Source organism: Anser anser, assembly GCF_964211835.1.
Source record: "Anser anser genome assembly, chromosome: 8".
Taxonomy (NCBI): domain Eukaryota; kingdom Metazoa; phylum Chordata; class Aves; order Anseriformes; family Anatidae; genus Anser; species Anser anser.
The window spans coordinates 12,000,412-12,012,924 of NC_139728.1; the positions used below are offsets into that span (position 1 = coordinate 12,000,412).

General features: G+C 41.4%; 1 protein-coding gene across 5 annotated transcripts in view; it reads left to right on the forward strand.

The window, feature by feature from the left end:
• The window catches only part of COP1 (COP1 E3 ubiquitin ligase), a 133,352-nt gene that overhangs the window by 33,850 nt on the left and 86,989 nt on the right, over window positions 1-12,513 (forward strand). For all 5 annotated transcript variants that reach the window (XM_083846005.1, XM_083846006.1, XM_083846008.1 and 2 more), the window contains exons 10-11: window positions 639-753; window positions 4,283-4,418. In XM_083846005.1, the coding sequence (XP_083702131.1) occupies window positions 639-753; window positions 4,283-4,418 (251 nt within the window). The remainder of the gene's footprint in view (window positions 1-638; window positions 754-4,282; window positions 4,419-12,513) is intronic.

The following is a 12,513-nucleotide window of genomic DNA, read 5'->3' on the forward strand; positions in this document are numbered from 1 at the left end:
ATAGAGGAATTTGTTCCTTTCACTAGTGATTAAAGCAAGTACTTTTTCTGGTTCCTTTTGGGTGAGAGGTGGTTGATGCAGTTTCAATCCCTTGCTTCTGTCTCTCACTACTGCTGCTTGTGTAGGTTGGGAAATGATTTGTATAATGTTTCCAAGGACTTCTTTTCAACTAACCTTTGAACTTGATGGTGTCTTAGTGTATTTCTGCTTCTTTATTTGCTTGCTTTTATAGTTACTGAGTTACTTTAAAAGAAATAATTTAGTAACTACCTCCTTAAAATAAACAACCCCTCTTTTCAGGCAGTTTGTCAGAGCTCTAGCAAGTATTTCTTACCCGGTCCATGTGGTGTGAGAACTGGAAGCCCCAGGGGTTGCTGATGTTCTGTGTATGAAGCTGAATTTGCAAAGATTCAGAAAACAAGGACTGTCTAAAAGCAGCTGCTCATCTGCACCCTGTAACTTGGCAATATGAGACCCTAAGCATAACTTGATACTAATAAGATCTTTATTGTCACTTGTAAACTTTTTAACTAGCCAGATATAATCTATAAACTGTTTGCAATTTATTAAAATCTATTGAAATAGCAACCAGGCCTGGCTTTACCTTTCTGAAGAAGAATGTTCTCTCCTCCATTCAGACCAAAAAGCAGCCCTGGTATAACAGCACGCTAGCCTCACGACGGAAGCGGCTCACGGCTCACTTTGAGGACCTAGAGCAGTGCTATTTTTCCACAAGGATGACACGTGTCTCAGGTGAGTTCTTGCTCAGTGTTCAGCTCCTGACATTAGTTAACTTCTACAGTCCTACTCTGCAGAAAAGAGGGAGCAGCCTTTACCTTTTCCCTGCCTGGGAGTGTTGCTCTACATATTTGTGTATAACTCAAATCATCCCACCTAGGTTTTTTGACTGATCTCTGAGGTTTTTAAGCTTATAAAATGATTTCATTGTTTAGGAGGGGAAGGGAGGCCTATATTGTGCTGTAATGCTGTACTGTGAAGGGCATAATGCATAATAAACAACTTCACTGATGCTTGTCCTGAAGATGTGAATGCTTGAAAGCAGTGACTGGGTAGCCTTTCTACTAGGCGTGGTATTAACACAGTAGTTAAAATGCTATTATCAAAATACTGCAGAAGTAAAAACAAACTGATAAATGCTTGCATATTTAATGGCCAATATGACACTTGCATGTTATCCTTTATGTTGTCTAGATCGTGAGTCTTGGTTAACAAATGGCTTGAAGTATACAAGCTGAGTGTGCAGTAGTGTCATTATCCCATGGGGCACACCTTAGATTTAATACTTGTTTTGTAGAATTAGAAGCTGTTTTCACAGTTGCCTAGATTGCTTCATTCATAATTGAGTAACAGTGTGACAGCAGCTAGAGTAATTGTTATGTAGTGGATGGATGGTTCTTAATTACATAAGAAGATTCTCCTCAGAAACGAATGGGTCAAATGAATGCCTCTCGAGGGAGAGGAGGGTTGTTCTCTGGCTCCCCTGGGGAAGAAGCAGGCTTTGGGGGGAAGTCATGTGCAATGAGCTGTGGCAGGCAAGAGATCTGCAGCACCAGGCTCTGAGCTGCAGCTTATACAAAGAGTGATAGTGTGCAGGGACGAGTGGGGAGCCACCAGGGATGAGAGAAACCTCAGAGGCATAAGAGGGAACCAGGCAGAGGTTGCTGTGGCAGAATATCTTCCTTTTGTAGCCTTGGAAGGCAAGGATCAACCTCTAGAGGACACAGATCAGCAAGCAAGCTGGGGCAGAAATCCCTGCTTTTTCTCCTCCATGGATTTAGTTTTTATCCACTTAAAAATCATCAAGCTCTTTCTTTTTCAATTTTTTAAAAAAATAGCTTTTATTTTATTTTTAAAGGCTGCCAGGCATTTTAGGGGAGCTCATGCTTGGGCGAAAGACCTGGGCATAGCTATTTCAGGGTGGTGCCTGGCTCAGGTCTTGTTGTGCACAGCAGCATAACTTTAACAGTGTGTGACACATTGGGAGAGTGCTTCAGGAGCTGGAAGATTGGAGAAGCTGCTTGTGTATGACCAGCCTGTCTGCTGTGAAGTGCTAGCAATGCTTTGCAGACTACAGTACTTCACAGATCACACTGAGATGCTTTCATGCAGTGTTATCTGGGTGATGCATAACTGTGTTCATGTTAAAATAATACCTTTATTAACCGAGGATAACAAATTGGACTTTTCCCGGCATTCCCTTGTGGTAGACATCCTTCTTCATAATTGGAACTATAAATATGAATGCGATGAAACTGTTTTATTTGTGTGTGTCAGCTGCACCAAGAGTGGAGGATTTGCAAGTGCAAGTTTTTTCCTAAATAAGGGATAACCTGTAATACTTAATTAGGTTTTCTTCTATTCTGAGTCATTCCTGCTTTTTGACACATTTTAAATAGGATTTAATGCGGCTGTATGCTTTTTGCAAGATATATGTTTTTGCAAGAGATGCCTGAGAGCCTTCTAGTAAGGAGTGGAGAAGTAATATAACTGTAATTATGAAATGGCCTTGCACTTTGACAGGGAAAATGTCTTGAGAAATAACACTCGGTTTTCCAGGCATAGATACAGAATAAATTATAGGAGGACTGTGTGCTTGATCTCAAAATATGGGAAATGGAAGAGTAGCAGCTATTTGCTTCTATTAAAGTGTCAAAAGAGGAAGAAGGAGTCTTTGAAAAATACTGACTGATGTTTACATACTTCTTAAGCAGTTTCCTGTAGTGGTCAGGTGCAGATGATTTAATTTAGAGCAGTACTTTGTTCGTTTTGCTTATTTTGATCCATCTGACATCGGTAATGTACCTATGGCTAGTACCCTTAAACATGCTAATTACTGGCCTCCCCTGTTCTTTTATACAATCAAACATTAAACAGTGTGTAAGGGAGGCTTCAAAATGCCTTATGACTGTGGAGCAGTGTAATTATTTCTGATGGCAGGGAATTACCAAGGTGCAGAAAGTGATTATTCTGTTTTCCCACCAGAAATCATAGCTGAATTTTACTGTTGAAACCTACTTGTTTTTTTTTCACCCCACTATTTCCAAAGACTTTTAGCGAGTTGAGCTTTGTCACTTCCTTATGCTATTGATAAGGGAACTGATAAGGATAACTAGAGCATGAATTCATGACTTCAGAGGCAGGAGTGGGCAGTGTGCATTGTGCTGCTGCTGCAGTGGCCTAACAGGAGGCGAGGTGTGCAGTGATGTGACTTGCATGCTGGACTGCCTGTAAACTGAGGTGCTGTGTATTAGAGCAGTCACTGCTCTCAGCTTGGTCTCTTACACTGTATCGTGCAAAAAGACAAAGCATATGTAGCGTTAGAGGAAGAAAGGGGGAACTGCTGCAAATTCTGGGGGTAGTTACAAAGCCTGAGGGCTCTGTCTGGTGTTTGACTGCAGATGCATGATCACTTTTAGGAAAGCTGGCTTGTCCACGGGGCATTGCTGTAAGCTAGGAATTTTTCCTTATTTAGGAAATTCTAAATTTTAAAATGGTTTAAACAAAATTCCATTCATACTGAGGAAAGTTAGGACTTGAGGTTGCAGGGAATAATTTTTAGTTTATCTATACTGCAATTTAGTTTTAACTTTTGTAGCAAACTTCCATTTTCCACAGAATGTTTATCATCATTATTCAAGCTGGCTCAATTTCACCTTGTCTGCTGAAGGTCATAATTTCACAAAGCTTACAGCTCAGGGAGTCTTCTGGTTTCATGCTTGTCTCCCTTCTCCAGCCATGAAACAGCTCTCCCCTAGCTCTGTTGCTTTTGGAGTAACAAGAGAAACATTTTCTGCTAGAAGTATTTGGAATGTAATTGACACCAAATGTAGGCATATTGTAACTGAAGTACAATTCAGGGGAAAGGGAATATATTTTCACTTCCATTGAATGCTAGACATATTCTTTACACTGCATGTTGATGTGCTTAAGGATTTTCTGTTAATAATCTTTGTGGCCTACGGGCTTTGAATTTGACTAAAATAAGTGAGCTCATCTACCAGGAAAGCTGTATTTGTGATCACAGGCAGATTCTCAATGCAGTAGGTTCACTGGAAAGACTTAATTTATGCTCTGAAAATCCTTCTGCCTTCAGGGAATGCTAGAGGTGGGAGATAAAACCTGTTTTTGACCAAGAATTCTTCCCAAATAATGGGCAGATGTGGTGTCACATGAAGATACGCATTTTGATGATTTTGCTTACTGCTGTGTTTATTCACCTTCTTATTCTTCATCCTTCCCCAACTCTGGTACCCCTCCCTAGATGACAGCAGAACCACAAGCCAGCTGGATGAGTTTCAGGAGTGTCTATCCAAGTTCACACGCTACAATTCTGTCCGCCCCCTGGCAACGCTGTCCTACGCTAGTGACCTCTACAATGGCTCCAGCATAGTCTCCAGGTAAGAAATACTGTGCCTCTAACAGCGTGTTTCATGGTGATACAGGCTGCTGAGGCCAAGTTAATAACTTGTACAGACCATAACTTGTTTAATACACGTACAACACTTGACTGTGGCTTCCCTGAAATAGTTTTGCAGGTGTATAGTTATCATTGATCTGTGAAGGCACACAAGTACCACAGTACTATCTTCTTCCAGTTTGTGTTCAAGACCAAGTGCAGAACCTTTGAGATGCTCACGAGCATCTGCAGCCTTTTTGGTAAGACATGAAGCCTATTGTGGGCTCAGTGCTCTTCATGTTAGTATGGTTGCGTTACAAGTGATACAAGTCTAGGATTTTAAGAAACACCCTTTTTTCTTGGTATTGGTAACTTTAAGAATCCATGGTGGTGTTAAATGGTGTTGGTGGAGCCAGTCATAATGGCAGGTAGTAAATAGCTGAGTTGTTTGTAGCTGTGGTTGCTTGACTTCTGCTAAGTGTTGAAAGCTGTTTACCATGCTTAAACTAGTGAAGGGGTGGCTGTGGTAAAGCCAACTTGATAACTGCTCTTGCCAACAACAACTCTGCACCCTCTGCCATGTGGGATGGTCATGTCCTGTGCACCACTCAGGTTCATCTGAGCCCGCAGTGGACCTGTTGAGACACCTAAGCTGGTGAAATGGTTTTTAACAGGGTTAGTTTCTTCTAGTTTAACACCATGAACCAGCTCCCTTAGGGATCAAGCCTGAGAGAGTGCATGGGATGGGGAGAGGCTGGGACCTGCCAGCAGCCCTTACCTTCAACTGGTTTCAGCAGCTGTGGAAGCATACCCTGGGGGATTTAATTAGTCTGTGGTAGCCTGTTTAGAGCTGTTGGTAGTGTCAGAAAAGATGATGCAACATATTAATTGGGATTTTTTTCTGTATAGCGCATATTCAGGACCCATTAGCTTTTCCCAGGCACATTTCACAAAATGAAATGCATTTGTTCGCAGCAACCTTATGAGGAGTGGTAGTATCATCCCTATTTTATAGTTAGGGAGCATGGGATCCAGAGTGGCTGTACCTGAGGTCTTGAAAGAAACATTACAATAATATGATGAATTGAGCTTGGGCTTTCTGAGTCTTGATCTAATACCTTTCACCAGGGCCATTCAGACAGTGACAGAACAGCTTGAATATTTCTTGAAAGACTACAAGAAATATGCATTACATGAAAAAATTGAAGCATGTGTGGCATAAAATATATATATTTTTTTAAAGCAGCATTGATCCCTTAACTACTGCAATATGTAGCAGGAATGTATAATGTCCGACTTGCTCACAGAGGTCAGAACACAATAATCACTGATCTGACGTGTATTTAACCCATACTGATTGGGTTCACGCTAGCTGCGATGAAATGCAGATGGGAATCTCACTGCAACGTAGACAAACTTCCTTAGCTACCAACTTGAGCATGGATTGGATTTTGCTCCTTTGCCCTTTCTTCTCCTTGACATTCTGCAAGAACAGCATTTTTGTGGTATTTGGTTAGAAAATGCTGGAAGGGCAGTAAATCTCACTCTGGTTTTGAAGGTATTATAATTCTTGGGTGAAATATAGGTTTGAAAAGTATGTGTTTTATTGTTGTTAAAAATGAAGATACTGCAGGGCCTCCCTCCAAGCCAGCGCTAGAATCAGTAGTTATTTAATGTTCAGTGCATTTAACTCCGAAAAGCTTGGATTCCAACTTAATGTTCCTCCCCTGCTTGTGCTTTTTATTAGAAGCATTTTATATTTTTTTTAGTTTTTTTAGTATGTGGCCTGAGTAAGAGTTCACATTTGAGTGTGTCTTTAAGTGCTTTGGTACAGAAATGCTGCCGAATGTTCTGCCGTTGTAACTCTAGTTAGCTTCTGGCTAGCTAAACAGTTTCTTTAAAGTTTGAATTCGTTAATCAAGAATTTGTATATAATATGTGCTGTCCAACACATTCTGCTGTTCACCATTGTTCTTCGTCCTAATTAGTAGGCTCAAGTTCAAAGACTCTGAAAGTAATAAATGAGGTGTGTGCGCCTTGGTGAGGGCAGCTTAGGATAATAAAAGCTCACAGGTAGCCACGGATGAGGTGAATTAATTACCAGGGTGCTTTAAAAAGATTTCTCACTGAGTGAAATGCTGTGAAAAGTTTTATTGTTTAGAGGAGCAGATAAACAATAATATATACACTGATTCCTGAATGTGCTCCTGCGCATGCTGTAGGAATCTTGAAATAAATGACAAAAAGATGAGTCTTACTGGTTAGCTGTTGCTGTTGACAAAAATCAATCCATACGTAGCAAAGAAGGTTTATAAATAAGGAATCATCATCGATTAAAAAATACAACCACAACAAAAACACAAAAACAACCAAAAACCAATCACCTGTACTTTAAGGGGATGTTTTAACTATATTTAGGAATCCAAGTGGAATTTACCTGAAGTTAAACTTCCTTGTAGGTTATTTAGCTATTTTTTATATATCAAATAAATGGATGTCATAAACTGACAGAATACAAGGGTGCGTGGTTTGCATTGCTTTAACCCTACATGAAGTTCATGTACCAGACTCTGAAAACTCCGTTGGCTTGAAGTTTTTAAGATATTAGCTCTGTGTGCGAAGGAAGTTGATGGAAACATGTTCCTTATCTGCAAAACCTGGTTTGTTTATTTATAAGGGAAATAAAACTGGATTTATGGGAAAGGGATGAAAAGTGTAATTAAAGACTGTATATAAGCAGGCTGAAAAAGCCCCCAAGCTGAGCAGCAGGAGTACTCTCCCGAGCCACTTGCCACAAGCATATTTATGAATGCCTGGACTTCCTGAGGACTAATAAAAGATGATCAACAACCCCCTGCACGTTGTGTTACCTGGAAACGTCCCGGTGAAGTACGAGGAAAGCTGCTGGTGCCTTTCAGGCTGACTAGGAGCCAGGGCTCCAGTGCTGGTGCTCCCCGGGCAGCATCCACACGGTGGCAGCCTCCGGTTGCGGTGCGGGAGGTGGGCAGCGGCCGGTCCCTAAGCTGCATCTTCCATCTGGGATTTGCCATTTTATTTAATAAGGTGTGTGCGCTGCAAGATGGGAAGCCTGGCCAGGCGTTCTTGCTTTGCTTAGAAGCAGGGCACATGCATGAAAATTGTAACCCTCCTCTTTAACCCTTATTTGCTTCAGGAGAGACCAAGAGAGGAGGATGAGCAGTGGAAATACATGAGAAGATTTGCAGTGGCTAATTGTTTGGTTTTGCTTTTATTAACATTAGGGTGACTTTTTAAGCATGCTTTGCAGTACGAATGTGTGTGTATAGCTCAATATGCTAAATGTCTTTTCTACACCCAGTTCTCCAAGCACAAAGTGTTTACATGGCTTTCCTGAATATGTGAAGTTTTGCTAGAATTGGGCCAAGGAATAAATTTTGCATTTATTATGCCCCCAGACAGAACAGTCGTCAGAGCTTAACTTTTCTTCTCTCCACTTACTGAGGCAGTAAATAGTAGAAGGCTTTCTTTTAAAGATGAGACTGTAAACTGCAGCGTTAGCATTACAATGATTTATGTAGAAAATTGCTTTAGCACTGTCAGAGGCCTTCAGAGAATAATGTGGCAGTCTTTCATATTTCAAAAACTGAACAGAAAAATACCAGAAAGGCTACAGCAAGATGTCTGTCTGAAATCTGGTTATCAGCAAGCTGGTTGTCCCTGCTGGGGGCTGTCCCTACTGGGAGTCCCCACATCTGGTGGAAATGGGGGTGCTTCTGTCCCAGAAGCCCTGAAGATTTTTGGGGCAAATGGTATGTGGGTTTTTATAATTACTTATACTTCAAATGTTTCTGGGCTAGTTTACCACTTCTCCAGAAGGTCTTAAAATGACATCCAAAGGGCTTTGTATACAAAGCTCTTTGGATACAGTCAAAGTACAGCCAAAGCTATATTTGCCTAGAGACTTAGTTATTTACCTCATCAAAGAAAAAATAAAATATGTGGCTGCTGAAATTTCACTCATCAAGATATGGCTTTTACCTTTGGGGTCTGCTTTTTTTGATTTATTGTTTTATTACTTATTCTGTTGCCTGTAAGCAGTGTAGCGGATCTGAAGAGACCTTTCTGAGTGTTCAAGCAGTACAATTAAGCCACAGTTTCAAGGTTGTACTTCTGTTTGTGTTGACCCTTTCAGTAACATGACCTGAAGTCCTTTCTTCAAAGGTGAGATTAAAAGAAGAAAACCCATTAGGAGGACGTTTTCCATCTATTCACTGAACCACTCTATTCTTTCGTTCCCCTTTTTTCTTCAGCTTGCTTGCTTGTCCATATAAATTCTGAGATCTGTACTTAATAAGGTGCCTTTTAGTTCTGTGTCAACCATAACAAGTCTTTTTTGCCTAAGTCTTTTTTGCCTCTTTCTTTTAATGCACCGGGCTGGCTGGGATTAGATGAGCGCTTTTATTAAGCTTGTGACCAGCGATGCCTCTTTCTTGGTGGTAAAGATGAATGAAAGAAATGTGCAAGTGGGTTTATCCTTCACAGGATCATGTCTGAGTGCAATAGATGCTGAGAAGGTGAGAAATGAGGAGGGCTGAATTTTTTACAGCCTTTTCTATGTCGATCATTTTTTGAAATGGACTCTTATTTAAAGGTGGCAGTTCTAAACTGTGGATGGATCTGTCTTGGCTTGTTCTTCCGAGCTGGAGAGAAGAGAAATGCTCAGATAAAGCAACTTTAACTGCAGAGTGGCAGAGGATATGTGCAGTGTAATACCTGAACCTCTTCAGTGTTTGTGCCCTTCCTGTGGCTCTGTTACTTTGACTCACATGAAGTTTTGGCTTCAAGACCAGAGGTTGTCTGGGGTTGAAGTGGAATTGTGTTTAATTTGAGCTGGGAAAAAAACAAAAACAGAGCCTTTCTATTACTTTCTCTCCTCTTTCTCTTGAGCACAGAACTCATACGTTGCCTAGTACAGAGCTATGGTCTGGATCCCGTGAGCAGAAGCTGAATACAATGTGTAACCAGCAGGAGGGTTACACAGGTGTCAGCTCCCAGCTCTGACTTTGGGGCAATCTCAGCCCAGCAATGTAACCCTCCTAGTCCTGAGGACAGGCCTGTATCCCAGAAGGGGCTGTGAAACTCAAAGTGAACTTGTCAGCTCATATCTCCAGTCCTTAATGGAAAAAATAAACTTTCTGGTGCTTGTGTTGACATTGCAGAGAGTCAGAAGTCTGTTCTTCCATCTACATTTGCATTTACTTTTAGGGATAAAATTTACATAATTTTAAATTGGGAAGCTAATGAATGAAAGTTTCATAGCCACCAGTGGGATGTTATTTTTTTCTCTAGTAATTTCAGACTATCTGGTAGTAAGATGATCTTTTTCCCATTAAGCTTTTAGTACTTCAAAGCTGTCTCCATCTGCAGATAATTAGACGGGTTTTTTAATTTAAATTAAATTTTATGAATTTTTATGAATAGTCTGAAAAAGTATTGAAGAGTCCTTGATCAATGTGGGAATCAGCTTTTAAACCAAATGTATTAAACAGAATGATTGTTCCTCATGATCTTTTCTATAACGTGGAGCAATTTCCTGCAGCTGATGCGAGTGGTTCTTGGGAAATGCTGCGTGGTGCCCCCTGGCTGCAGCCCTGCGCTGCTGAGCACTGGAGCAAACCTCCTGAAGAGGTGGCGTTGGACTGCAGACCTCCCAGGGTCCCTTCCAGCCTGGATATCTTGTGTTGTGTCATTAGGTAAAGCAACTTGTAGCTAAATGCCATTTGTCAAGGCTTATAAATCAATTCCAAGCCTGTGGACTGTGGGCTTGCACTAAAGGCACGTGGTCAGCTTGTTGTGTTTTACGGCTTCCTGCTGAGCATCTTCCTCTGGAGGCCTTCTCTTTGAAGGAGAAGCAGTGTCCTCCTGTGGCTCTGCCACCACGCAAAGTGAGGTTTGCTTCTTTGTACTTTGGGATGCCCTGCTTGAGAACGGGTGTTACCTGGCAGAGGACCATTTAGTCAAATGAGACCGGGCTCTTCAAGGACTGGCTCTGTAAAAGCGCAGGGATTGACAGCGGATGCTGTAGTGCAGAAACATCCTCTGAGAGGTGGATATCCAGGATGGAGGCTGCTAGCACGTGGAAGGCATGTCGCATCGCTGTATCCCCCCTTCCTGAGTGCTCGGTCCAACAGGCTTTTCTGCGAGGCTGCAGGCAGCTGCCCTCCCGCTCCTGTCTAACAGGCAGCACTGCTGGCAGGCGATGGCTGTGATCTGACCTCAGAAATAGGACTTGCAGCCGTGGAAGCTGTGGTTTTGCAGCATCTTTTGTGTGGAAAACAGCCTTGATAAAGTTAAGGACAGATTTTCCTGAATTCCCCAAACTTGCTTCCCCCCTTCCCAATTTTACAGCTTTCCGTAATTGTTGAGTTGGATGCAGTGAGTCTCATGGCTGACTGCTTGAGGAAACAAAGCCTATTGTTCATGGTGCAGGTAGTTTATTGGGGTCTCTTTAATTTCTAGCGGTGTCTGTTGGAAATGGCTTGCTTTGGTAGGTCATTATCTGAAATAATTAGCGCACCTTTAGATTTTTTATTTTCCTTCCTTGATTAGGGGAGTTAGTTTGTTAAATGACAGTTTGGCACGCGGAAATGTGTGGGGTGGTCTTAAACAGCTTGGAGAAAAACCCTACCAGCAGCTCAGCCTGGAGAAGAGGCTTGAGCAAATGGTAATTAAAAATGATTATTAATGTTAGATGGTTATTAATGTTGGCCCTAGTAATAAATACAGGGTGAGACAAAGATGTTTTGGATTCATGTGTTGCCTTAAGTGTGTTGTAGAGTAAGTTATGAAGTGATACTGATGGATATGATCTTGTAATCATACAAACAAGCATGTATATACGTATTTGTGTAAATGATGGTGGAAGTCAGGTTGAGTTTCTCTGCATGAAACAGAAACGAAGGATATTGGGGCCTGTGGAGGGACTGCATTTTACAGTCCCAGGGCTGATGGATGTTTTGTATGCTGAACTCTTTTTTGGATACGTTTGTTCTACTGCCTCTTCAGCTCTGTTTGCAGCTGCGGTGCTCTGGTTTGGAGAAACAAAACCTTTGTTGGCAGCGTAATAAATGTGGTGGCTTGGAAACAAGCTTGCAAGCTTTTGAGTGGCTTTATATTTAGAGGGAACTTGAATATCCATCAGAAGTGATTTGAGTCTATGCCCACTTAATGGCACGATCCTGCTAGGATGGTACTGCTGTACAGACAACCTTTCAACTGGTCTGAGTTAGGCTTTGGTGTGGAATAAGTTTTACTCCCTCAAACCTGCTTCATACGCAGCATGGGAAGAGGCTGCAAGCTTCCTTTCTGCTTTTAAGCTTGAGAAACTCTTTCAGAACAGGTGAGTATGTTTGGAGACCTAAAACCTCTTCCACCTTAATATTTTATGACGTTCAAGCTGTGCTTGCGCTACTGTCAGAGCTGTTAATAAGCCGTTAATATCAGCAAAGCTGGGGGAAATGGAGGATCCTGTTCTTCAAATAGGAATAGGTTACCTGAAACATTACAGCAGGCAGACTGACAATTTGGCTCAAATGTTAAATGGCATCGTAAGAAAAAATGACATCATAAGAAACATTCTGCATTTAACTGTTGGCAATTTTTAGTTAACATTTGTCTACTCCAGCTTATTTAAAAATAGTGTTTTTGAAACAACTGAATTTAATCCTCATTAACTTGCACGGTGGTTGTCTGCAGTGACTTTGGCTCATTGTACTTCTGTGTATCTGGCATATAAACCCTGGGACTGCCGTCATCTTCTCTTCAGCATGCAGAAGAGCATCGCCTGGCAGTAAAGTGGCTTTTTATCAATACGCTTTATGTTCAGTTGCTTGCAAAATTCAGTAGTTCCCTATAGGTTTTCTCATCATTAGTGCTAATTAAGCTAGGTTCCCCTGAATACTTATATGAATAAAACTTATTTAGTAGAATAGAATGTCCCTAGCTACACAGTCTCATGAAGTTAGAAGAGGTTTTGGGGTTGTATTTAGAGGAGATTAGTTTCAGGGTTGCTTCCCCCCAAAACAGAGGGGATCTTGGTTTTGAAAGCTGAGCTATTG